At 53.5% G+C, this 27573-nt stretch overlaps 1 protein-coding gene across 1 annotated transcript; it reads right to left on the minus strand.

Annotated features, from left to right (window-relative positions):
• Nucleotides 1–1103: 1103 nt before the first annotated feature.
• Cntn2 (contactin 2) lies at nt 1104–27573 on the minus strand. Its single transcript, XM_051147384.1, has 23 exons — nt 27336–27573; nt 19215–19378; nt 15092–15236; nt 14798–14973; nt 14502–14597; nt 13982–14191; nt 13635–13734; nt 12613–12788; nt 12148–12284; nt 11675–11804; nt 9781–9931; nt 9547–9674; nt 9079–9254; nt 8119–8239; nt 7486–7644; nt 6889–7038; nt 4974–5044; nt 4450–4684; nt 4099–4211; nt 2911–3097; nt 2474–2586; nt 1956–2124; nt 1104–1541 (listed from the first exon to the last, which is right to left on the minus strand). Exons 2-23 carry the CDS (start codon nt 19291–19293, stop codon nt 1438–1440), a joined length of 3126 nt encoding a protein of 1041 aa, XP_051003341.1. The 5' UTR covers nt 19294–19378; nt 27336–27573; the 3' UTR covers nt 1104–1437.

Genomic DNA, 27573 nt, shown 5'->3' on the forward strand with positions numbered 1-27573 from the left:
TGGCTCCCGGAATCTGCCTGTGCCTTGGCTTGGCCTCACCCACGCTGATCTTCTTACCAGCCTGAACCTCCTGAAGCACAGGGCTCATCCTCCATAGGCCTTGGCCACCTTAGTGACCAGGCTGTGAATGCTCAACACCACACCTCCTTCCTCCACAGAGCCTCCCACAGGTGGGGAGGAGACTCTGCTGCTTGGCCAAGCCTGGTCACTTACAGACCTTGTGACCCTAGGACATCCCTAACCCTTTCTGAACCTCCATTTCCTCATCTGTTAAGTTCAGGCTGTGGATAAGTCAAGCTATATAAGGCTCTTCAGCTCTGGTAGTCTAGTCTGCCACTGGTAATGTACCCCGAACTCAAGGTAGCCTGCCCCCTTTATTAGCCCCCTTTTCTTCTGGGGACTCAAGGCAGTTTGGGGGAGCAGGCACGGCCAGGCAATGGAAGGCATTCGTGGAAGCAGGCATGGCCACACTGATGCTGGTCCTCCTCGGAGACCTCTCCATCGTGCCGTGTTGAGGGCTGGTCTCCAGGGCCTGCAGTTAATGGGAGGTGGAGGCAGGCACAGGTCTGCAGTAGAACTGAAGGGAAGAGAGTGCCATTTGGCTGGACCTCTGTCCACACCGGGGAGGAGCCAGGAAGGAGGCATCTTGATGGGGTGAGGCAACTCAGGACAAGCCCTTTAGTCACATAGCCACCCGGAGTGGCTCTGTCACTCTGTCATTCCATCTGGAGGGTGACAGGGTTGGGTTGGCAGTGCTGGCTGAGAGGGCAGTGCCAGGATATGAATGGGCCTTAAGCTGGTGCCCCCTCTCCCCCCTCCCCCCCGACCTGCATTTCCATCAGGTGATGTAGCCTCTCAACCCTTTTGAGCTCCTATCCCCAGTAGCCCAGGGCCTGGCTCTGGACTACTGAGCAGGCAGGACTCTCCCAGGAACCATGGAAGGCCATGCCAGGACCAGCTGTGTTGCTTCTCCAGCAAGGACTGGAAGAGGTCCCTCTGCTTCATAGAAGGAAATTGATAGCCCAAGTTTTCAGCCTGCTGCTGCCAGTGTTCCTGCTAGCCTTGGGACTCTGATCTCAGGGTGGCAGATCAGCCAGGTCGGCTTGATCTGGAGATGTATATTTAATGCCTTCTGTCCAAAGGCCGGTTTCTTCCGTTCAGGACCCCAAGGGGTTCAGGCACTGGGCCTAGTGTTAGCATGGAAGTCACCGCCTGGTGCCTCTTGATTTAAAGAAAAATTCCTTGCATGGTTCTATCCTGTGGCAGAATAGAAATATCCTACCTCCTACATAAAGGGTACTGTTGGGAGTAGGTGTCTAAGCCAGCCACCCTCAGGCACAGTGTTGGACCACCTTGGCATGGGAGGCATGCTATGGCCAGCCGCTATGTCCGTTAGAGTGGGTGTGTCCAGCTTGGGTGTGGCAGGCAGGGCTGAGATCAGAGCTTCTGGCAGCCGATGAGCATCAGTATCACCATGCAGGAGAACACGGGGCCAGGATGGGCTGGGCAGACTGCTGCATTCTCCACCATCATGCTTGTGCCTGAAACCCGCGGTAAAAATTGTGGGGCTGAGTGAGAAGCCCAGGCCTGCGCTCCAGCCCTGTGCTCCCAATAGAACCCAGAGCTGTCTTGAGGCTTAAGGAAAAGCACATAGAGGTCTTAAGACCTGAAGGCCAGTGGTGGTCTTGGCCTTACATAAATAACACTGGCCAGGGCCTTTGCTCCTGGTCTCCAGCCCCTTGAATTCCAGAAAAGAGGTGAGCTCCCTCCCGTGCCTTGGGATGATTGTAAGGTCGGGAGGGGACAGTGGCAGTGGCACTACTCCTTCTTGCCTGCCTTTTCTGTTCCCCTTGGGGGTCTAGGTTAGCACTGGCTCTTGGGAACAATCTCTTTACCAGTATTTGGGGGACCAAATACTGCTGAGGGGTAGAGATGGGGAGGAGAGGGGGCAGTACCTCCATTTCTCACGATGTGGACTTCTGCCGGGGTCCCATCCCCTCCAGGTCCCGTGGTTCGGATCTGTACCAGGGCGTGGCCAATGTCTTCGGGTACAGGGACTTCTATCCAGTTCTTCTTGGTGAGGTGGAGTGTCGGAGCTGGGTTCAAGTCGTTCTGGTACAGCATCTGTAGGATAGAAGTTTCCAGGTACAGCATCCCGCACCCTCGAGGTTTTTGCCTCCTCTCTCACTAGCCAAGCTTCGCATTGGTGGGAGGCAAGTGTGCAAGCAGCTAAACTGTCTTGTCAGACTGCCAGCCCATCACTGTCCTGTCCTTTCTGCAGCTGCCCGGTGGACCTGCTCTTATAGTCTCTACCATAAGCTACGCATAGCATCTGTATCTCATGTGTCTCCTAGCCTCGGATGCCAGGCTCCTGTCTCTCAGATCCTTCTCGCTAGGGATGGCAGCTCCCTGCGACCACTGGAAAAATGGGAGCTGTCTCCCCTCATGGTGGGACTGTGTGTTCCTTTCTCACCTTGTAGCCGGTGACTGTAGATTCATTCCGAAGAGGAACCACAGGGTCCCACTTAAGGCTGAGACTGGAGCTTGAGAAAGTCCAGGAGATGTTGCCAGGGGGTCTCCGAGGTGCTGCAAGGGAGGGAGAGGTGGGGGAGACTGTCATATATGCTACCATGGCTACCCCTCACCACTGGCCACGTCCTTTCTGATGCCTGCCCATTCTAGCAGGAACTCTCAGGATAATCGGTCACCATGAAAATCCGGAAGTCAGAGAAGGGAGCGATGCCTCTGAGGCCATGTCTTTCCTTCCATATTTCAGTAGGTCCTCTGACTCGCCTCTGCCTAGTGCAGACCATGTGGAAGGAATACGCATCTTACTGGATAAACAGAGGCCCTACACATCCCTACCCCATGGCGGCATGTGCCCTTCCCTCATCCCTGGCAGACACTCACGAGGCTTCATCGTCAAGGCATCAGCAGAAGGGCTGGCCGGTCCAGTGCCGGCCCGGTTGTACGCCCTCACAGTTACGTGGTACTTGGTGTTGGGGTACAGGCCGGTGACTAGGGCACTGGTGTCTAGCCCTGCTGTCCTCACTCGGTCAGCAGCTGCTTCTTTGTCACCAGCTTTCCAGTAGCGAATCTAAAAGGGGCAGGATACATTAAAGTGTATGGCAAAGCTCTTGGCTGCCCAGCCCCTGGCTGGACCTGTGGTGGACTCTAGTCAGATAACCTACACACTAGGTCAGGTGTTCCAGCAAGCAGGGTCATGTGGCTATGAGCCCCTGCATCTGTGCACACTCAACAGTGTCTAGTCCAAAGAAGATGTCCAGTATATGGGATGAAAGAAGTAGGCGGCTAGTGGGGAGATGAGCAGAGATGAGAAAGGACCAGGCTACCACCACTTTCAAGCCTTCCAAAGCTCCCCCTTCTCGCTTAGGCCATGCCTGGCAAGCTCCTTCTATTACCAACAGAGTGCCAAGATCTGCTGTGGACCTGTGGCTGCCTCTGCCAGCCACACCTGCACATTCCAGCTCTCAACAGTTGTGATCACTTCACTCACTCACTCGCTTGCTCACTCGCTCGCTCACTCACTCACTCACTGAGGCTATCTTGGAGTATCTGCTGAGACATGAAATGTATGTTTGTGCTTGCTAAGTAGCCTTACACTCTGTGCCCAATAAACACAGATCCACTCATTAGCGGAACATCAGACCTTAAACAGTCTTCAAGCAAGGGCCAAGAGCGGAGCTATCATCTTCTCCCAGCAGTCTGCCTAACCTATTGTGCTAAATCAGGAGCCAACACTGGGAAACACAGTCTGATAGCTAGCTAGCTCTCTCTCTCTCTCTCTCTCTCTCTCTCTCTCTCTCTCTCTCTCTCTTTATCTCTCCCCTCCTCCTCCCTCCCTCCCTCTCTCTCTCTCTCTCCTCTCTCCCTCCCTCTCTTCCTCTCTCTCTCCCTCCTCGCCCCCCACCTCCCGCTCCTTTCCTCTCTGGCAATATTTGGCCTGGGTTTTTCTTCCTCTTCTCCTCTTGCCAAGGAATGAGTGATCCCAGGAGGGATGACTAGGAAGCAGTCAGGTGTTCCCACCTGTTCTAAAAAGCCTAGCCCTGCCTCTTTGTAGCCCCAACAGGTGCTCACCTCATACCCCAGGAGAATGCCATTCATGTCTTGTTGCACAGGCTCCCAGCTCACGTTCATCTCTGAGGATGAGGACCCCTTGGCCCAGACCTTGACAGGGGCCACTCTGGGCTCTGGGGACCAATAAAGAATGGGCATACATTCCCGAGACATCTCTGTGTTCCACAGAATGACCCTGACTAGGACTGTATCTGTTTAGGATTTGGGGGCACCCCAAGGCCCAGGATGAAGCCCGGTGCTCAGGACAAAGCCCAGGGGATTCCAGGTGTGCCCCAGGCTTGCATCTCACCCATAGGTCATCCCTTCTTCCCTGTGCCAGGGAGTCAAGGTGGGCCAGGCCCCACAGCCCACCTTCCTCCGCTGAGTACACTAGTGCAGTGAGGCTCTCAGGCCCATCCCCCCGGCGATTGTAACTTCGGATCTTGACTTCAAAAGGAGTGTAGGGATGGATGCTGTCATTGCTGTAGACGAAGTACTGGGCATCAGCGCCAGGCACCCGGGCGGTCTGCCAACCGGAGCTGCCTTGCCTGCGGAAGGACAGCAGGTAGCCGAAGCCGTCTCCATTCTGGTACTCCCGTGACATGGGCTGAGGGCAAGAGCATGGCATGGGCCAGGGGTCATGGGTATGTGTCCCTGCCCAACCGTCTGGCTCCACCCAGTCTTCACCCAGAGGAGTGGCCCTAGGACGCATGTGCTTAAGGGTTGAGTGAGAGGTGGCAGTTATGTGCGGAGAAGAAGGGAGGGAGGGAAGCTGCCAGCTTCTAAGTGAGGCTTCAGTGGTCCTTTCTGCTGTCGCCACTGTGTCTGTCTGGAGACAAACTAGGAAGGAGGGAAGGGCGTGACACTTGCCTGTTTCTTTGTCCCTGCCCACTTACAGTCCAGTTGATGATGAGCTCTCCAGGGGCCCCGCCCCCTCCGCTGAGTCCCGATGGTGCCACTGAGGGGACTGTCAGGGCCAAGGAACATAGATGAGTCATGTTAGTGGGTAATAAGTGGGGGGGTGGGGGGAGGGAAGCCCCCAGCCTATGTCTGGAGAGCATCTTAGATGGAGTGTTCCAATTTATCTTCCCATAGTCCTTCTGTGCCTGGGTTCAGAGTCGAGGCCGACCTGAGAACAATCCCCATCTTTGTTGTGCTTCCTTGGACAAGCTAGTAAACCTTTCTGGGCCCTGATTCCACACTCCCTACGACAATGAAAATATCTCTGTCCGAGTAAAATGAGAAGAATTTAAACAAGAGGCCAGTCAGCATGCAGTGGCTACTCTCGTTCGTATGCTGTCCTCACCCCTACTGGTTTAGCTAAACCAGAGACCAACTCCAGTTTGCTTTAGTTGATGGGAATAAAGAACTCTGAAGGACAGTTAATATAAACCACAAAAAAACAACCAATTTCATGAGGGGGCATTCCAAGGTATTTTAATGATATTTTCCTTCCTCCCTTCCTCCCTTCTTCCCTCTCTCCCTCCCTACCTCCCTCCCTCTCCCCCTCCTTCCCCCCCCCCCTCATGGTAGATTCAATCCCCTGTCTTTTAGTATTAAACAAGATTGGACAGTCTCCGCCAGCTCACAGAAGGCCAGGGCCCAAGTATTTCTGCAGAGCACCCAGTGCTCAGGATTTCCTGTTACGATTATGAAGCTTTGCATTTGAGCCTGAGAACAGAGCATTTCCAAGACAGAAATCCCAAGGTCCAGAGCAGTTAGACAACCTGTCCAAGTTCACACAGCTAATGTGCATCCCAGCTAGATTGTGACTTCCACTCTTATGATCTTGAAGATCGTTATTGTCCCTTTACATGGTGCTTGTCTGTGCTCATTAGTTTCTGAGCTGCTAGAATCAGAGAGACCCTTCCCACCCCACATCCCTAAGAAGTTCAGTCAGAAAGCATGCCCTTTGGAGTCTCCTATTCTAGATGGGCTCCAGGTTAAATTGTTGAGTGGTCCCAGAGCCTGAGAGAGTCAGCCTGGAGCAGGTAGGATAAGGGAGACAGGGAGGTGGACCATCCACCATACACAAGCACAGGTCTGGCTGGTGGAAGGCAGGAGACAGGGTCCTGACCATGTGCTGTCTTGTGACCCCAGGCCTCCCCTGGGGCATGATCAGAACACAGCAGGTGCCTCTGGGCAGATGCAGTCCCTGTCTGCATCCCCTCCTGGTTCTCTCCTCACACTCTTCCCTACTGTGGCTCTGACAGACACGTGCTCTCACTGGGCATCCAGGCCAATTATTATCACTCCTGCGCCACAGATACCAGCTAAACAGAGCCTGGAGTCTGACTGCTCTCTAACCCCCTGTATAGCACACGTGCATACACAGACACCTTCCTCATTAGTGGATTTCTGCAGTTTGTGTGCATTTAAAACTGACCCAAGAGCTGAGCGTGGTCACACATGCCTTTAATCCGAGCCTTTGGGAGGCAGAAGCAGGTGGATCACTGTGAGTCCGAGGCCAGCCTAGTCTACAAAGTCTAGGACAGCCAGGGCTGTTACACAGAGAAACCCTGTCTCAAAAAACAAAGCAAAAACAAGCAAACAAACAAGCCGACTCAAGGTGCGACCCTTCAAATCAGTTTTTGTTTTTAAACACTAAGCTGAAACAGTGACTACAGAGCTGCCTGCGGGTGTGCTTTGCAGCAAGGGGTTGGATCAGACCCTTGGTCCAAGCAGCAGCCTTACTTCTAACTTCACCTCCTCCTCCCTCTTCACCAGGGAGCCCAGGTCTGGTGAGCGGATTGGGAGACTTTGTTCCTGCTCCCAATGCTGAGGGTTCTCTTTAGAACCCCAGACACTCACCTGCGTCTTTGGTCCGGATCCTGCTGGAGGGCCCGCTGGGCTCCCCAGTGCCCAAGATGTTGCTGGCTGAAACCCGGAACTCATAGTCCATCCAAGGCATGAGACCCAGGACCTGGGCAGTCTCCGCATTGCCCTCGATGTTCACGGGATCTGAAAGGGGCCGGGGAGTCGGTGGCTAGCACCCACTGATTGCTGGGATGAGGGCAGGTTCTGGGCTTGCGCGTCCTTTGTAGTCTGCCCTCATTGTGGTACTACCATACGCTAAGCCCTCAATTACTCTTTGACTGAAAAGCTCTGCTGCCTCGGGGCTTTCGCCAGTGCTATGTGCTCCTCACACTGCACATGGTGAGCATTCTCCAAGAACAATCCTTCAAGGTTTCAAGGGCACAGACCAAGTGCTTCCTACAGCTCTCTCCTTGCCCTCTTGGCTATGAATGCTCCCCTGGCTGCTTAGGTGCTTGCTGGAGAAGAGAGAACAACACTGAATTAATTCTCTTTGCAGCCTTAGGCTCAGCCCTTGACCTCTGCCCTCTGTCTCCTGCAGTGCACACATTGGGGCCTTTATCAGTGTTTATCCAGGTAGGGCCTTCTACTTACTGGTCCGAACCTGCTTCCACTTCCCTGAGGGTGGAGTACGAGCTTGCACTGTGTACTTGGCAATGGGGCTGTGATTGTCGAAGCCACGACTCCAACTAAGCTGAACAGTAGTGTCTCCGATGTCGTTCACCACCAAACCGCCTGGGGGGCCTGGGGGACCTGAACCAAGAGGCAGAGCACACTGGGTCAGAAGTGGGCAGCTTCCGATTTGACTCAGTTTTATCCAGACCCAGCTTGGACTGGCTCAGTTAAGTAGATGGGGCAACAGAGGACAAGAAAGATTGGGTGGGAGGCCAGAGGATGGGTAGAGAGGGGCATGGTGGGTAGTGATGTGTCTCAGACTTGGAGGCTCACAGAGGCCGCCCACAGAGGGGTGTGTAGATTTCCCCGCACTGAACCTGGACCTCCTGAGCTTATTATAAGGCAAAGTCTTGGCGTTTTAGAGTATTTTTTTTTTCCCTCGAGTATGGCTCTGGGACAGTCTACTCATTTAGGACCCATGAAGAACTGTGCAGGTCCTAACAGATGTGCCCATCTCTGTAACTTCTGTCAGCTTTCAAGGAGGGGAGGGAGGTGGGGAGAATCAAGCAGCCTAGAGCTTCCTCAGGAACTGGGGTGGCTGACTCCCGTCACCTCGGACCAGGACTGTGGCCTCCTTGGATGCACCATCCACCACTGTCTGGGCCATGCAAGTGTACTTCCCTCCGTGGCGTAGCTGGGCATTCAGGATAGTCAGGTCGCCAATAGTCTCCTTCTGTGCACAGGGAACAGCAGGGCGAGGTGAGTCAGGAGGATGCCCTGACTAGTGTAGTGGGGCCACAAGACAAAGTGGAGCTTGGCTTCCCTGGCCATAGCTTTCCTAGCCATTCAATGAGAAGAATCAGCTACTTGGTATCAATGGACAACAAAGCGCATCACATAAAACAGTCTTCATGGGCCAAGTTAGTGATGGCACTTGCACTGGAGGAGAGGGACAGTAGTGGAAAGAATCTCCTGGGGCACTTGGAATGCTAAAGCTTCATTCTAACTTAGAAGGGTGGTCCTTGAGTGGATGCAGGAAAGGTGGCTGTCAGGCCTAGGATGAGCTTGCTGGGCATGGCCTTAGAGGTTAGGGAGAACTTTGGAGGGCATGAAGGTGGTGATGGCTGAGGACATCTCAGGTCCCCTGTCTTATCTCAAATAAAGGGGGATTATGAGGTGTGGTGTTTTGAATAGCTATTGTCCCCTTAGACTCACTTATGTGTTTGAGTGCTTGGCCCATAGGGAGCAGCACTATTAGGAGGTCTATCCTTGTTGGAGGAAGTGTGTCACTGTAGGGATGGGTGGCCTTTGAGGTCTCCTATGCTCAAGCTACATCCAGTGAGGCACAGAGTCTCCTTCTGCTGCCTGCGGATCATGATGTAGGACTCTCAGCTCCTTCTCCAGCACCATGTCTGTCTGCACGCTGCCACGCTTCCCACCATGATGATAATGGACTAAACCTCTAAAACTGCAAGCCAGCCCCAATTTAACATTTTCCTTTGTAAGGGTTGCCTTGGTCATGGCGTCTTTTCACAGCATTAAAACCCTAAGATATGAGACCTTGGGTCTTACCACACTGGCCCTCCGGTAGTGACCTCCAGGCTTATCGAAGTCAATGGGGAAATCGTCCAGGGTCCAGGTAAACGTGAGGTCCATAGTGGGGTCATGGGAGGCATGGCACTGTAGGGTCAGGTTATCGCCCACATTGATGTCAGCACTCGAAGGAGCTAGAGTGATCTTGGTTGCGTCTATAAAGCAAAACAGCAACAACAAAACAACACTCTTTGATGTAGAAGGATGGAAATGTCCCAGGCGGGGCAGAGGTGGGGGTGTCGTGGGGGGAAGCATGTGTCCTATACCCCAAGAAGAGATGTATATTCATAAGCAGCCAGATTCTGGAGGCTGGCCAGGGGCGGTCCCAAAAGAAACTTGAGTTCTGAGGTAGCCTTGGAAGCAGAAGCATATGGAGCCGAGAGCAGATGGCTGGCAGGTCAGCACCCCAGCAGCTGACAACGGGTCTGAAGAAACTACAGTCCTTACCGCGCACAGACAGGATCCCTGTACTGTTGGCTTTGCCCATGAAGTTCTCAGCAAAGCAGGTATATTTGCCCTCATCCGATCGACTGATGTTTCTGATAATCAGGGTGCCATCCAAAGTTACTGTCACTCTGCAGCAAGGACAGGAAAGATCTAGTCAACCCAAGGACACACTATGGCCATGGGAAGGGGACTGGCCCCCAGGGAGCCATCTCATCTGTGGCACACAGAACCTACCTGGTACTGTTCCCCAAAATCTCAGTACCCTTGCTCCAAAGTATAGAAGCTTTTGGAGCTGCCCGAGGCTGGCACGGGATGCTGATCTCTCCCCCTCGGGCTGCAGGGATCAGCCGTCTCACAGGGTTCTGCCTGAAGTCGGGGGCCAGAGCTGCAGGAAAAGGGGGTACTCACACACTCACTCTTGTGATATCCACAGGCCCCTTCCATTAAGATGCCACCTGGTCACACGCTAAGCATTGTAGCCTCTGGAGACCAATTTCTCAAGTGGCAGCAACATTCTAGAACTCAAGTCCACCCCTGCATCACCATGCCTTACTCCTCTCTCTCCCTCACACATGCCCCAACCATCTGTCTTGCTTTCGTTCTATTCCTTTTTTTTTTTTTTTTTTTAAGATTTATTTATTTTTACTTTGTGTGGGTGTTTGCCTGTATGTATGTCTGCATACCACCTGTATGCACTGCCTGAGGAGGCCAGAAAGGGGCACAGAGTCTCCGGAACTGGAATTACAGGTTGTTGTGAGCCACCACGTGGGTACTGGAAATAGCCGGGGTCTTCTGCCAGAGCAGCCAGTGCTCTTCTTAACTGTCAGCCATCCCTCCACCTCTCAACTCCTCAGCTTTTCCTTTTAACTTTCTGAAGTTGCCCTTTCTGTTTTGGGATCTTCCTGTTTGCATACATAATATTACCTGAAAATTCCCCAGATCTTTGCAAGGCTGGCTCCTTTCAGGTCACGCCCAAATGTGACTTCCTCAGAGGGTCCTCCCTGACCACCCCACCCAACTGGCTCACCTCAATACTACTGCTCTACTGGTTTTCTTATTCCATAGTTTTAGGGTTATCTGTAATGAATCTTGTGTTTATTCATCCCTCTCCTTCTATTAGATTGTACAGTACCTGAAGGTTGAGAGGTGAGCTTTTGTGTTCCTCCCTTGGGAGATGTTGAGTAAGTGTTGGTTGAATAAATGAATGAAAGAATGGGTCTTGGGGCTGGAGAGATGGCTCAGTGGTTAAGAGCATCAGCTGCTCCTGCAGAGGACCTGAGTTCAATTCCCAGCACCCACAACCATCTATAACTCCAGTTTTAGGAGAATCAATACTTTCATCTGACTTTGTTGTTGTTGTTGTTGTTTTGTTTTGTTTTTGTGTTTCAAGACAATGTTTCTCTTGCAGCCTTGGCTATCTTAGACTTGCCTTGTAGACCAGGCTGGCCTCGAACTCACAATGATCTGCCTGCCTCTGCCTCCTGAGTACCGACCCCCGCCCCTACCGCCTCAGTGCTGAGTTTAAAGGCGTGTGCCACCACACCTGTCCTTTCTTCTGACTTCTATAGGCATGAGATACACATACAAATAGAAACATTCATATGAATAAAATTTAAAAAATAAAGTCTTTGTTGAGCCTTATTAAAACTTAATAAAGGACCCCCGTGTCCATCTTATAGCCACAGAAAACACACCTAGCAAGCTCCTTGGTCTCTCTCAAATGAAGGTCAGGCCTGTCACAGTTCACTATTTGCATTTTATTTCCCCTCAAGGCAGTGTACAAGGGCAGGATGAAGCATTTCTTAAATTGGTAAACTGAGGCATAAAGTCAGGTAACTTGCCACAGGCCACAGAGATAAAGGCCTAGACTAAATGAAGATCTGAGCTTTTTCACTGCGGGCGAGCATCTGCTTTATCCAGACAAGTCTTTGGAGAACTCTCAAGACTAGTGTCTTGAAAGTGGTGCTACTGTGTGTGTGTGTGTGTGTGTGTGTGTGTGTGTGTGTGTGTGTGCGCGCGCGCTCGCGTGCGTGCATGCATGTATGCACATTGGAGAAGCAAAAGCCCAGACCCACCCAGCTACAATCTTCCTGTTTCAGGGCTGTCCTTTGCCTCCTGGGCCCTTTACCTTGTACAGCCAGCTCAGCACTGGCATAGATGGTGCCATGCTTATTTTCTGCCACACACTGGTACATGCCGGAGTCCTCCAGGCTCAGCTTGGAGAACCGCAGGTCCCCAGCCAAGACCTCCACCCGGTTCTGTGCAGAAGAGTCAAGGCAAGGCAGGGAGATGAGGACCACTGAAGGACAGGAAGGGGCCAGGGCGGTGCAGAGGCCATATACCAACATCCCTCAGGATGGGAGTTCATGAATGCAGCCTGGTATTTTAGGTCTCTTGGAGGCAGATTTAAGATTACATTCTTTTTTGGTGGTGAGAGCCCTGATCTTTTTGATGCTACACAGCCGACCCACCTGTGACCATGTGTCTCTTGCATGGGAAGAAACACCAGAACTTTCCAAGACTCCATGGTTGGTCCAGCAGGGTAAGGGGGTCAGGTAGCAGAAGAGAGTAGTCGTGCAGGAGGAAGGCCTGGTTCCTTACCTGGGAGGCCAGAGGCTCCCCATTTCTCAGCCAGCGCACCATGGGCCGGGGTTTGCCTGCTGCTGCACAGCCCCAACGCAAGTTGGAGCCAATGTCGGCTTCTGTGTCTGAGATCACCTTGAGCCACTCAGGCTGAGCTGTGGAAAGAGAGGCAATTACAAGGCTGCAGTATTTGTACTTGACAGAAGAGGGCGCTGTTGGTACTCTGGGATAGAGAGGACAAAGAAGTCGGGGAAGGAAGAAAGCTGGCGCTCTATGGTTGTGCCAGAGGCTGCTTTAGCAACTAAATCATTTGAGAGACTTGTGTGCTTTTTGTATGCCCCTGCTGAGCTCTGAGACGGCCTCTCCAACTCTGCCTAGTAGTCCTGGCAAGGGCCAGCAGGCTCAAGCAAGAGGCTTTCCAGTCTCCTGATTTTCATTCACGTTGTTTCCTCAGGGAGAAGGGAGGCGGCTCCATTTCTGTACCCTGCACAATGATGCGTCCCTGGACGGTGTCGCGGCCCTTGGAATTCTCCGCCTCACATTCATAGGTGCCCTCATCTTCAAAGCTTACACTGGGGATCTGCAGAGTGGGCTCTGCTGTGGCCCACTGAGGGGACAAGGAACCATCCACTTTGCGCCACCTGATCCTGGGAACAGGGCTGGCAGGGGAGAAAGAGCCAGAGGGGAGGATGAGCTGAGCCAGGCATGCTCCCCACAGAGCCTACCTCACACTTGCAGGCCCTCCTGAAGTACTGGACAAGGTGAAGGGGACTTGCAGATGGCTCTCCTGTCTTAGGCCCCCTTTCACATCACCCCACTTTTCCAAGGGACTTTAGCTATTAGTAATTTGCATACTAAAATCGGTTAGGGAACCACTGAGCCTAGGGGATCCAAGCATTAGCCTGTCACATGCTTCTTATACGTGTTTCCTGGGGGCCCAACAATTTCCCACATAACAGTAGCCAAGGAACCCTGCTCTAGTGAACCCTGTTTCTGGGAGAGCAAGAAAGAGAAGGCTTTCTGTGGTAGTGTTTCGAATACCTAATGCCACATGCAGGGCACACTTGGCAAACACCACTCTTAGGGCCTGGTACCCACTGACCCATCTAATCTCTGTACCGATCCTACAGGGCAGGCACTGTTACTGTGACCATCCATCAGGCACAGATGGTCTGCCCAGGGTCTCCCAGGCAGCAAGTGTTGAAGCTGAGCTCTGAGCCAGCAGGATGGGGTCTGCACATCGTGCTTCCTGCCTCCAGCCCTGGGTGCTCCTCACACTGCCCAGGACTGTGGTTTACTGTTGGAAGGACCATCTGATTTCTCTCATGCCTCTAAAGCACTCGTGTTCTCACTGGCAGGAATGGTGATGTCTGTTGTGTGCCCAGGACCCTGCTCACCTATTGGCTTTGCTCTCTCTCATTCCCACATCCCTCCTGATCCTAAGGGGCTTTGAAATGAAACTCTGCCTGGTTCCAGGGCACTCTTGTCCCTCCTGTGATACTTACTTCCCAAAGGCAAAGCACTCCAGGGTGACCTGCTGCCCAACCAGTGCATAGGTCTCTGGGGGGAACCGGGCTTTGATGCTGGGAGCAAAGAGCCGAGGATCTGGTGGGGAGGGAGAAGTTGTGTGAATCACACACAAAGGGAGATGCTTTGTATTTAGAGTCCATGCCTTCCAAAGTCCACAGATCTCCAAGCGTTCCCTTTCCTGTGGGAGCCTGGGGCAAGGGTCAGAGACCTGGCAGCAGGACCTCATACCCTCTGAGCTGCAATTTTTGGGTTTGGGGGAACTCCAGCTCCCCAAAGCCTGTAGACTCTTTCAGCCCCCTCCGCACAGCCCCACAAGCCTGACCTTCAGCAGCCAGGTTGAGCTGCGCAAACTTGCTGAAGACACTCTTGGTGGAGAAGTCCATGTGGCTGGTGGCTAGGCAAGAGTAGTTGCCCAGGTCTGAGGCATTGGTCCGGGCGATGTATAGGTTTCCTGTGGTCTGGGACACGAAGTGTCGCCCATCCGTTGGGATGAAGTTGGGGAATTCATTGAGGAGCCAGCGGTAGGACAAACCTAGAAAGGAAGGAGTTTGAGGAAAACTAGGGTGCGCTGGGATCACAGACCATCTGGGCGGCACCCCAACTTGCTGCTTGTTCTACCTTCTCATGAGAACCTGCAGCTCTAAACAGGGGCTGGGGGCGGGGAACATGTAGAGGGAGGAAGATGACGTCAGCTCTCTCCTCAGGATGCTAGGCACTGTGAACACATTCGGTCCAGCTAGGGTATCACAGAACCATTTCAAGTGAAGACTCACCGCCTTCCTTTCCTGTTTCTGGTGCAGTGACCCCTCCCAGTCTTGCCCTGGCCCAGGATCCCCGCTTACCTGGGTAGTGGGCAGGTGGGTTACAGGGCAGCATGACCCCCCAGCCCTCGTGGGTCTTCACAGGGTCTCTCTCCTCCTTGGAGAATTCCTGCAGAACTGAAGATGGAGAGCAGGGCTCAGGCACCGTCTTCAAGCAGGGGCTCCCCAGCTCTTCCTCCATGGGGAAGAAGCAGTTTCTAGCATGCCATTTCCTGGCAGGAAAGCCTGGCTTCAGGCTGCTGCCACCTGTCTTTCCTGGGCACCTTTTCCTGGCCCCATCTACCCACGCCCAACATCTTGGCTCCCATGGATCTCACAGCCGAAGCGGAGAACAGCCTCCTTGCTGACGACAGTGCCCACTGGGTTTGAGGCTAGGCACTGGTAGACACCGGCATCCTGTGCCTTGGTGGGGCTCATGATCACCAGGTTGCCCCCCATCAGCTGGTGACGGGAACCCGGTTCGAGGTTCATATCAGTGCCATTCATCTTCCACCTGCAGCAGGGATAAGTGAGGGTGGGGGTGGGACCTCAGGCCTAAATGGGTAGGGCTGATGTAAGGGGACCGTGTATGGCTGCCCAGCGCAGCCCAGCAGTCCTGGCTGGGACCTCACCTATAGGTGGCTGGAGGGCTGGCTCGGGCACGGCAGGCCAGTGTCACCTGATCCTCTGTGGACTCCTCTGGGAATAGCAGGCCGACGGGTTGGTCTTCAAAGACAGGTCCAAAAGTGGCTGGGGTTCCCTGGGCAAAACTCCATCCTGCAAAATGGGGTACCACCAGAGGCACAGTGTCTGAGGCAGTCTAACGTCAAGGTGACAGGGGTGCCTCATTTTCTGCACTGTCCAGTAAGTAGCAATGGACCACTTGTGGCTACCAAGGGTTTGGACCATGGCTAAGAAACCAAAATTTAAATTTAATTAATTTAAATAGGCTGGGCATTTGCATTGTCAGCCTACAGTCACATACTGAGCACCTGCTGTATACCGGGAACCGGGCTGCGAAAATGAATCAGACTCATAGTCCGTCTCGTTGAAGGACCCTGCAGCCCAGGCAAGGAAACAGAGCAGACAATGCAGGGTGCCATGCCACAGAGTGTCTTGGGGACAAGATACTGTGAATCTCCCAGGGAATCTCACACAGGTGTGGCACCTGAGAAATCACCAGCAGGAAACCGGGACAAAGGGTACGTGTTTCTGGAATACAGTGCTCTTCCAGGGCAGTGCAGTTTAGTGAAAAGTGCTCATTTGGGGGCTGGGCTGGGCCTCCTACTGGCTATATTACCTTAGGCAAGTTATAGCCCACCCCCACCCCCCAATACATTGACCTGATGCCTTCCTATGAAGAGTAGAAATTCACTTCCAGGTTCCATGACAGGGTCTAATAGGAGAAGATAGGGAGGGCCTGGCACAGGGAGCAAAACTCAACAATTGGCTTTAGACCTAACTAGGGACAGGGGTGTGTGGGGGGGCAGGGGGTAGGGGTGGGATGTTGGCTGTGGTGGCAGGTTCACTGGTGACAGTTTTATAAACTGTGTCACATCTCAGGAAAGAAAAGTCCAATGGTCATAAGGTCAGTCTGTGTTGGGCAGATGATGTTTGCTAAGCAACCGGCTTCAAACCTGCCTCTCCCCGCCCTGTCTCAGCCGCAGCCTTGCTCTGCACACACCATTGTCCTGTCTCCCCAGAACAGGGTCAGCAGGCAGGAGAGTGGACAGTACTTCACACTTGCATCTGCACAGCGGGGGTGGGGGGCTCTGCCACTGTGGGATCAGGTGGGAGCCAGGCTCACTAATTAGCTCCTATCTCTCACGCAGCTGATTTCAGACGGGTCCTTGTTGGGTGGGGGATGGGAGGAGGGAACTCCATTAACCAATTAGTGCCTTCTTCTTTCTGGGCACATCCAGCTGCCAGCCCTCTTCCGAGTGAGCTGTGGTCCCTCCGCAGCAGCTGAGGCCCAGCTCTGGCCTCTTGGGAATAGGGACATATGCTAAGCAGCCCTCTGAATGAGGAATGAGGTAGGAGGCAGGACTTCCAGAATGGTCTGGCGAAGGCTTCCCTTGAGTCCCGTTCATGTCATTCTGCAACCCTCATTGCTTGTCACTCTCCTTCTCTGCTGCCCGGGCCTCAGAGGCAGTGTCTGAAAGCAGCTGCATCATCTCCCCCTGGAGAGTCCAGCTTAATCCGGACTTAATGATGATGGTGGAGGGAAGGGACCCCAGTCCCAGATGGGACCACCTGGACAGAGGGGAGGGGGAGGGTGGAAAGGAGGAGAAGGAGGGATGTGGAGGCTGGGGCTGCTGGGAACCACCTTATACAATGTCAGCTTCCAGGAACTCAGTCTGGGTGGTGGGGGCGGCAGAGTGTGGCCTGGGCACACTGATACTTTAAGACAGTCTTCTTGGAAAGGCTTTTTCCTTTACACTCAGCCATGTGCAGACCCTCACACTCACCCCAACATCCACGCGTGCACACCTTCATGTCTCACCTGCACGTGTTCTTACAGTGTTCTCATATCACATGTATGTTTCACATACAAATGTCCCTCTAAACCAATCAGATGGCCAGAAACACATGTATGCACATGTCTATCCAAGGCAGGAGCAGCTGGCCATAGCCTGTTCATTCCGTATGCATGTGTTCTTAAGTAGCTTGACTCACTGATAATAACTAGGCCGTGATAACTGACGGTGTTGGTTGCTTACGGCCGCCTGATACCATACTCCAAATTCTTTCTCATGACGCTCTAACGAGAGGCACTTGGCCCTTAGAAAAGTTTAATAACTTTCCCTGCCTCAGGGCAAAGGAGAAGTTCTACCTTCACCCAGCTTCATCTTGCAGCCAGCATTTTTAACTGCAGTGGCCATAATTTCTGACTTCGGGTTTTGGGGACCATCTGAGGCCCTGGCTCACCCCCACAACAGAGACCTGAAATCAGAAATTCTGGGAGTGAAACCCAGAAATCCAGGGTATATTAAAAAATGCTTTTGAGGGCTGGAGAGATGGCTCGGAGGTTAAGAGCGCTGTCTGCTCTTCCAGGGGTCCTGAGTTCAATTCCCAGCAACCACATGGTGACTCACAAGTGTATATGCAGATAGAGCACTCATATACATAAAATAAATAAATAAATAAATCTTCAAAAAATTGTTTAAATGCTTTTGAAAGGGGCTGGACTTGAAGGCATCAAGGCACAGGCTGTGGCAACTCACATCTGCACCACACAGCATCTATCTGGTCCACAGACAATCTTACACAGCCCATATCTCCCTCCATAGGTACAGACACCCCTGTACACACTGCCCTACGGGTGAGCGAATATGGACACACAAACCTCTGGGCAAAGACAGTCCTCTCTGCTGTTCCTGTCCCACATGCCCTCATTCTTTGCCCAGCTACTGTTTTCCAGACACTGAGGAGGAAGGAAGAAGCCAGAGAGATGCTATGTGAGGGAAGATGCTGCGCCTCTCCTTGCTCTGGAGTGTAAACTGTCCAGAGATCTATTCTAGGGTCAGCTGAGCAAGCCAAGAGCAAGAAAGCACTTTCCAGGTATCAATAAGGAATAGATCTATAATTGGGCCACATTGGGAGATGGCAGCCCAGGGCCTGGGCCTGGGCCTGGGCCTCAGCTTTCGGAGTATCCCAAGTGATGCTCACACATCTTGCTTCCAAAAAGAGTTGTCCCCACGGAAGGGTTACTGAGGACCCTCTCCTCAGGCCTCTCTCGATGGGAGTCTCTTGCCCTGTCCAGTCAGAGCGAGCGTCTCCTGCTGGCTATTCCTCCAGTCTAGTGGGGATAGCTAGGGTGTGGGAGTCAGGTCGACTTCTCAGCAGCCCCATGAAGCTGGGTACAGGGTGGATCAGAGCAACAGGGGCATGGTGAGAGCTTCTGAGCATGCCAGCCAAGACAGGGCTGAGTCTGGAAAGGTTGTGGGTGAAAGGTGGGGGTCTAAACTCCAGGACTGTGGGGCGGGTGCTCCTCCTCTCCCTGAGCTCTTTGGGGAAAAAGACACTCTTGTTGATTTGAGTTTGAGACGAGAGGTCCAGCCAAACAGGAGCCAGCTGGCCCCTCAGCACCAAGCCCTGGGGACACCCAGCTCTAAGGCAGGAACCTTCCAGCTCTGTTTGTTCCCTTCTCTGTTGCTTCCCATCTCTGATGCGAGCATGGAGACCCTTAGTCAGCAACCCTGCTCTGCCTCCTCTGGTCCCTTTCTGCCCCTCCCATCCAGGTTGCCTCAAGGAAGCCCCTCAGCATTCTATGGGATAGTTGTTGTCTCCTTGGGTCCAGGGTCCTGCAGCATTCTTCTGGAGAAATTTCTGGATATGACAGAGGTGTCCCCTGGCCTGTGGTTCTCAAGGCAGCTACTGGGCACTTGACATGTGGCAAGTTCAGCTAAGGGCAACGGTTTTCATCTGAATCCCTCGTTAGCTCAGGGAGTCACACTTGGTGATGCTTAGCACTGTGGTTCTAAGCCAAATCGCCAACGGAGAGCAGGGAGATCTGGCTGTGCCACATTGCGCTGTGTGACACAGGACAAACCAGTCAGCCTCTCTGGGTCATTTTTCCCCCCTTTATCTTCAACATAATAAAGATTCAAAGATTCCTTTCCTTTCCTTCCAACTCCAAAGGTAAGGCGAGACCAATATATTGAGAGAATTTAGCAAGGGGATGCCCTCAGCAATGCAGAGGAACTGCCACCTAAGTGGCAGTAATGATGTAACCATATAACCAGGTGCACTTACCTGGAGAAGAGACCAGGGCCACTGTGGCCAGCAGCAGCAGCAGCAGCAAGCATGGCTTTTTCCTGGCAGGCCTTCCCATGATGGGTGTTTCAGGTAGAAGCAGAGTCCAGAGGAGAGGAGCCACAGCCCAGCTCCAGGAGAGTCAACTGGAGACTGAGAGACACCTGAAGAGACACGATGAGGGCTCTGAGCTATAGCAGCGCTTTGACCCCCTCCCAGCGGCAAGCGTATCTGGTTAGTAACTTGCTTTCCTGCCTAGGCTGGGGAGGAGGGGCTCGGCTGTTTCCTCCTGGTGCTCCCAAGGGAGTCTGGCTCTGACTGGTGCCCCACCCTCCAGCCGGCAGGTGCTGATCAGGAAGTCAAAGCAGAACTAATTGGGAGGCAAGAACCCACCTGCCCAGCTTGCCTGCAGTGGTGAGTTGTGATCCCTGTGTCAGAAGGAGCCCAGAGGTGGGGGGAGGGGGGAGCTTTGCCTTGCTGGGGAGCTTAGGACATCTTCTTCTGGTACCTGGGGGACAGGCAACTCTCTTCCTGCTTTCTCCCACAGCTGCCTGGGTGGGGGCCACTAAGCCCCTCTGGAGTTGCAAGTCTCTGAAGTAAGTCTCAAAGTAAGGGAAGCATCATGACTTAGCTCCGCCCCAGCCTGGAGTGCCCAGGTAAGGCACCTAGGTGCTTTGCATGGACCCATGACCTTGGTCCTATCAGCCACACTCCCACCATGTGGGCTCATGGTCCAGCAGCCTTCTGTGCTGCAAGCCTTAAAGCAACTCTCAGAGGAGCCTCTGTCTTACACTAGGATAGGAGAGACTTGATAAAGTTGGTCTGGGGAGGTCACAGAGAGCAGGACAGCAGCTGAGGAGATGAGCGGACCTCATTTGGAGAGGCAAGGGCAGGGGTGGGGCCATCTCTCTATCTGCTCCTCCTCAGGAAGACTTCCTGAGTTCTGTGGGAGAGGGACAGGGACTCCCAGGAGCTACCTTCTAGCTGTTGGGATAAACCTGGTCACCACAGCCCATCCGTCCTTCTCAGAGCTGCCACTGGGCCAGGGCGCCTGGCTGCAGAGTCTGACCGTCTTCCCTGTCCTCCTGCGGAAGGCCTTAGGCAAGGCAGGGCTTTCCCCACTAAACAACCTTGCAGCTCTGTTGTCTACATCTGTGTCCTCTGTGAAATTGCTCTCTTTTGGGTCCCTCAGCTCTGGCTCTCTGGTGTTTCCTGAGAGAGCAAAGCCAGGCCTCCTGCCCTGCAGGCTGAGAAGGAAGACTGTGTAGATGAAGGTAGGATCAGGGTGTGCTCACTTCAACCCCACTCCACTCATAGATAAAGCCCTCCAGCCCTCCTCCACCTGGGCTCCTGACACTTTTCCTGCTTCTAGCAGCCAAAAGGCAAGGGAAGAGAGAGCCTTGGGCCTGCCAGAGTGTGTGTGGCAGGGATGCCCAGCAGACTCAAGAAGCATTCCCTCCCCATGTGGCCTCAGCCCCATGTTCTCTGCTTCTTCTCAGGAAGTGTGTCCAGTTGTCAACCCCCAACTGCCCACCCCCATTTCATTCTTAGTTCTGTCGTAGAGTGCAGACATTTGCATCTCTAGACTTCCTCCCATCACCCACAGCGCCCCACCCTGCCCACGTTTATTTCTCTCTAGGTAAGGTGCCCTCACACTGTAGAGCACCGTTCATGCCTCACCTGCTGGAGGCACCCACGATGTCCCAGTCTGAAAACAGAACTGAGCCCTTGATCATCTACAGCGCCTGCCAGTGGAACTATGTGTACTGCTGCAGGTATGCAGGTGCTCGAAGAGAGATGCTGGGAACCTAGCTCAGGTCCTCAAAAGAGCAGTGCACACTTTTTTTTGGTTTTGTTTTGTTTTGAGACAGAGTTTCTCTGTGTATCCTTGGCTGTCCTGGATTCACTTTGTAGACCTGGCTGGCCTCGAACTCACAGAGCTCTGCCTGCCTCTGCCTCCCCCAGTGCTGGGATTAAAGGCTTGCACCACCATACCTGGCTAGCATTACACACTCTTAACCACTGAGTTTTTTCTCCAGCCCCTTGATCTCATCTCTTTACAGCTCTGTGGGCTTAGACAGGCTAATTCCCCCCCACCCCCACCCCTACCATGAAGCTTCAATTTTCCCAAAGGCAAAATGGGAATTATGTAAGCACTGCTGAGCAGTTCTGTAGCGACACGAGGTATCACCTGTACTGGTTATCAAGTAGCCATTGAGGTCCCAGAACCATCTGGACCTGCATCAGTTTACCATGAGGAGAGAGGGAGAGGATGGCTCTAGAAAGCCGCTTCTCCTGCCTCCACCTCCTCGGGTATCCACATCCTGCTCTTGCCTTTCCCAGGCGGCTCCCTTGCTGAGGAACTTGAGGATCATCCTTGTGGCTGGGGAATCGTGAACTCACATCCAGCATGGAGAGGCTGCCCTCCGTCAGCCATCCAGGCCTGGAGCTTTCAGTTCAGGCACGGTGGGCTGGCCTGGGAAGAGCTTGGACTTATCCTGAATAGACCAGAGTGAGGCAGAGATGATGTCACACTGGTGCTTTCTGCCGTGTAGTGCCCAAGATTTTGTGTTGTCTTTCTGGTGAGGACTGTAGATTATGGATAATCCAATCCCACAACACATACTAAACTTTAGTTCAATCCAGGATTTTTATCATCCACTGGCTTGGCCTAAGTGCCCTAGCTGCCCTCTAGGGACCGAGACCTTAGAAAAAAATATGTGTAGGATCAGGAGGATGTGGGCTTTCCTCTGGGACGAACTGTACATCCATCAGTGTGATCAGATGTAGGACGAGCTCCATTGTCCTGGGGTAAACGAAGAAGAGCCCACATACATGCTTGGAGTAAAGGTTGAAGCTTTCTGCCTCCATGAAGGTGAGGTAGCCAGCATCCACCATGACGTGCATTCATTTCCGTTACTGTGTGTGTGTGTGTGTGTGTGTGTGTGTGTGTGTGTGTGTGTGTGTGTGCACACGCGTGCAAACCCATAATCCTCCTATACCAGCCTCTCAAATACTGGGGTCACAGGAGTGCGCTACCACATCCAACCCCATTACAGTGTTCAGTGGCCACATCCCAGGCATTGTGGCAATAACTGAGGCACTCCCTTCATGGCACTCCCTGGACAACCGAGAGCAGCCACAGGATGTGTTTTCAAGTTCAGAGATTAGTCATCTCCCCGTACCATCTGCCCTATGACATGTTCTCGAAGGCCCAGGGTGGAGAGGGCCTTTTTTGTCAGAGTAAAGCTGGAGTGGAGTTATGCCAGGCCCAGATTGGCCCTGCCAGCTCTGAGCCAGCCAAGCCGGGGCCAGGCCAGCTGCCCTGGTACAGGGGTGCAGGCACAGGCTGTCACAGTCGGGCACAGGCTGTCACCATCAAGGGGCTGGTTCTGTGAGGTACTAACTCATGGGGGAAGAGGCCATTGGAGGTTCAGGGATGCTGGCTGAAGTTTCCAGTGCAGGATACAAAGGGTGAGGGGAAGGACAGCTTGGGGACAGCAAACTATGAGCTAGACTCCAGCACACAACAGGGTTGCCCCATTAAGGATCTCTATGTGAAGCCAGCCCTCCCCTGTCCCAAAGTACATATGCCAGGAGGCATTTTGCTGTCCCTGGGATGCTCAGCTCTGGCCCCAACTGTTCCCTTCCTCAGCCAAGGAGACTGGAGAGTTAAAGGGTGTGGTAGCACCGCACACATCATGGCGGGAAGAGAGGGCTTGGAGCACGGTATAAGACAGGGATCTAGGGTCAGCCTTTAAATTACTGCAGGAGCCTCTTGTATGGTCACCTCTGGCATGGAGCATATCTCAGTAGTTACAGGCAGTTTACAGAGCCAATGATACCTAGCACCCCTACTTAGTATACCCCAAGTCACTGCCTTCAGTACTCATCTCTTGTACCTCAATCTTTCTTCTGTAAAATGGGGACAAAAAGGCTCACCTCTAGGGATGATGGTGAGGTCAGAGCCATACCTGGGCCACTGCCAGTGCTTGGGAAAGATCGGAACTTATAGCCGAACACCACCTGTCCCCTGGGATAGCCACACCCACTGCACCTGTGTGAGTCACGCTTGCTGGTATAGTTTTGCGCTAATGTCAAAAACACCTGCCACTTAGATCCTTTTCCTCACATTCCATGGGTGCAATGTTATGAGGCAAACTCCAGCAATCACTCCAGGCTATGGCACAAAGATAAGATGTCCCAAGCCGAGCGTGTGGCGCATGCCTTTAATCCCAGCACTTGGAAGGCAGAGGCAGGATTGCTCTGAGTTCGATGCCAGCCTGGTCTACACAGGACAGCCAAGGCTAACACAGAGAGACCCTGTCTCGGGGAAAAAAAAAAAAAAAAAGATGTCCCACTGCCAGACTTGTACCAACACCACCTATTCAGGGAACACAGCCTGGGTGTGCCTATGGCTCTCTCAGTGATTTTCTCTTGTGCACCCAACTCCTGCCTGGGGCAGAGGGAGACTGAGCTCAGCACCTGTCCTCTGCTTAAGAGCATCAGAGCCCAGGAGGGTCTCAGTCACCATAGCCTGATGGGAGGATGGGACTTTAAGCAGAGGTGTGGAGGATGCTGGGTGCCCATTGTGCCAGGCCAGGCACCACTGGATGAAGGGGGAGGGCCTGAAGTAGAGAGGTGTTTTGTGTGAGCGAGAGTGCAAGGCCCCAGTCCCATTTCCTCAGCAGGCATGGCTCTCTGTGTTTCAGCGGGCTCCTGTGGCATCGGCGCTGACAAGCCCTGTGGGGATACCATGATTCCCAGGCTCAGGGATCTGTCTGAACAGGAGTCTGGCCCTAGGTCTGCAACCTGGAGTCTACAGTGAAGAGAACCTTCTGGGCTAAGAGGCCAGAGCGTGGGGGGGGGGCAGGGGTCTAGGGTCCAGCCATCCCAGTCCCTTGGTCCCCCCACCCTGTCACCCCTTCTCTGTACATAGTGTGGGGCAGCAAGCAAAAGCCTTGGAAGAAGGGTCTCACACCCCACAATTTTAATGCAGCTCTGGGGATCAAATCTGGAGTCTCATATACGCCAGACAAGTGCACTAGCAGCCGCAGTCCTTGGAAGGATCCTTTGTGAAACTGGAAAAGCGGGAGCAAACGGCTTCCACTTGTTTCCAAAGGGCCAATTAGGAAGGCGAGGGTCTCATCCCTTAGCAGGACAAGTTTTGCATGCCTACTCCCTCTGCCGAGAAGAGATCCGTTCTTGTTCCCACCCCATGCCTCCAGTTTCCAGACGGTTTTTCTGCAGCCCTGGCAGAGAGCAGAAGCCTGCACAAGTGGAGACCTCAAAGCCCTGGGAACTGATTGACAGATGCTGGGATAGTCCGGGCTTCCCCCTGGAGGAGACTCTGTGGTTTCAAATCAGGATGGATGCCTGTAAGCAAGGGAGGGGTTCACTTCTGCAGTTTAGAGGGGGACCAAATGGACCAGATGGACATTGGGTATATTCTAGCGTGTCCTTGGATGGACGATGCTCAGCTCTAGGGTGAGGGCATGGACCACCTTTCCTTTAGTTGCACCCTTGTTTAGTAGACAAAGAAATGTGGACTCTTTTTTTTTTTTTTTTTTTTTTTTGTGGCGAGGACTCAGAAAGCCACAGGAAGGATTCTTTCTTCCTGGAAGGCTAAATTATCCCTGCGAATGTCCCTAGGTAGTGACAGCCCTGGGATGCGGGTCTAAATGAGGGGCCATGGTCCCTCTGAAAAACCAGAAATGCCAGCGTGAGGAAGAATGAAAAAGATGCCCTCATTTACCATTTGAAAGAGGATGGCTGGAGACTGGAAAAAATGTACCTGTCAGCCAGCCTGACTTCTGCCTCTGGGCATGACTGTCTCAGGCCTCGGACCTGACCCTGACCCCCAGTTCTGCAGCCATCTTTCCAGTCATGTGACTAGTGATTGTCCTTATGGCTCAACTTTCTGCTCAGAAGTATCTTCTATTGTCTCACGGAAGTCCCTCATACTCGAGAGGCATGTTCTTTGCTCTAGTTCTTGCCTGATTCCGTGGTCCCACTCTAGGAGTCTCTCCAAAAATACAAATACCACCCATATCCACGATTAAAGACTGGCTTTGAAATATGTCTTATCAGCATCTTTTGGCTTGAGGAACTTTCTGGCAGAGGGACCTTGCACTCTTCAAGCCCTCCCAAATGCGTGGTTGATGCTATCAGCACAGAGGCTGCTTTGGGTGCACCCTGCAGTACATGCAGTCCTCAGGAGCGAGCTGGGGGGTTGGGGGGTGGGGTGTGTCAGTCCAGGGCAGCACATACAATTGTCCAGTGGGTCAAAGGTCAAAGGCACTCAGAGTTAATACGTCTGTGTCTCCACTCAAACAGTGGCAGGAAGTGGAGGTGCCCAGGGATGGAGTCTGGGGATAGACTGAGGGCCGGAATCTGAGGAGTATATGCTCTGGGGTAGGAGATAATGCAGGGAAGGGCTTGGCCTGGTGGGGATAGAAAAGGGAAGAGAGCAAGCAGTCTTTTCAGTGGCCCCGCCTCCCTTCTCAAATCCCTCCCTTCAGTGGCTTCTGAAGGAACCAAGTGGGCCCCGGAGTGTCTCTGATGCCATCAGCTCAGGGCCCTCCTGTCGGATCATCTCCTGCCTACCTCTAAATTAGTGAAGATTCCCCATGGGGCAACAGGAAGGACTTTGACCTTGTGAGAGAAGCACTGAGTGGTTCTGCCTGAGCCTGGCTCCCTAGAGCCAGCCGCTGGGGCCCCTGGGAGGAGCCGACTGCTCTGAACTCTGAGGCAGCCCTGAAACACGACACCTGTTTTAATGGCCAGACCATTTCCCTGCTGGTCGCCTGGAGCCTCAGGCATGCCGGGGGCCCCTCCCACAGGTGGTCTACTCTTCGCTGCCCTTGTCATTTAGTACCTTACCTGGTCCCTTTGAGCAGGACCTAGGACAGAGGTGGTAGATCTCAGAGGCTGAGCGGATGATGGAGCATCTAATAGAGGTTTGGGAGAGTGCCTGAAATAGCTGCCTAGACAGCTCAGGACCAGGCTATGTGGACAGCTCAGGACTAGGCTATGTGACAGTTCCTTGGTGTTCAAACCCACCCTGGTCCAGGCCTGGGGATCATTGCATGCACAACCACTCTGTGCTGGTCACACTGATTACAACTGTACTAACAATTTCTCCAGCTTTACCCTGAAGATAGGAGGAAAGCACAACTCCCCCTACCTCCCAGGGGTGGGGCGGGGAGGGCAGAGAGAGCTTCAGGGTCCAGGCTGCCTGTGCAGCCCAGGACACTATTCTACAGGCATAGCCGCCGCAGCCAGTCTTGGAGGGAGGTGGGGACAGACACTCCCTGGCTGGTGCTGCTTCATCTCCTGCAGCCCATTACATAAGCCATGGGGCTAGGCAGAGGGGTTGCCCCCCTCTCTAGAATCCCCTGGAAAGACAAACTTTGAGCAAATCCTTCCCTCCCACCAGTGAGGCTGAGGGGGAGGTATCTGGGGAGAAGACAAGGTTGAGGAGGGAGGAGGGGGAAAGGAATTGCACGCTACCCACGTTCCAGCCTCACCCTTGGGATATGACTTGCCTCAGTTTCCCTCCCAAGTTCCAGCTCCTGGACAGCCTTTGCCTAAACTTGTGTTGTGTCCTCGCCTCTCTTCTGTAGTCTCACTGGTCCAGCAGGACCAAGACTTTGCAAAGAGGTCACCCGGCAAAAGCAGCCCCCCACATGACCTCAAATTTGGGAACTCTGGCCCATCTAGAGATTTCTAAGGACAGGCTAGGGCCTGGCCTTACAGAGCTGCTTGGCCCTGGCTGGGGTCCAGGGGAGGCCCAGGAGCCCCTGCCCTTTTGGCCAACAGTTGCCACTGTCTACTCAGATTTCTGGACCCTCTTGGGGGCCAGCTTCCTTGACCGGTAGATAGTGGATCAGGCCTTGCAGAATGCCACCCATCTAGACAGGATGGGGAAGAGCCTGAGGGGTCGGTCGCTACAGCGGGCCTGGGGTGAGAGGTCAATCGGGATCCAGGCTGCTGCGTGTCCCTGTCCCCTCCCAAGTTTCAGGGAAGACATTTATAAGGGCTGAGCTCCGAGCTCCTCCTGGAACAGCACCCAGGGAAACCCCTGGACTGGAACAGACAAAAAAACCGATAGGCACCTACCTGGAGTGCGGGAAGGGTGTTGGCTAGGGCAGTGCTGAGGCTGCTCGGTGAGCCGACCCTGCCGCCAGCCTCGGGGCGGCTTGGCCCCGCCGGCCTTAGCCACTGGCTGTCCTGGCGCGGCGGCAGCGGGCGAGGGTGCGTATGTGTGTGCGCGCCCTGAGCCACTGCAGCATCTCTGCATCAGGATGCGCTCCTCCCTCTCGCAGGCTCCGCTTACTGGCTGGCTCGGCTTCTCAGC

The sequence above is a fragment of the Acomys russatus genome, chromosome 6 (genome assembly GCF_903995435.1).
Source record: "Acomys russatus chromosome 6, mAcoRus1.1, whole genome shotgun sequence".
NCBI lineage: Eukaryota > Metazoa > Chordata > Mammalia > Rodentia > Muridae > Acomys > Acomys russatus.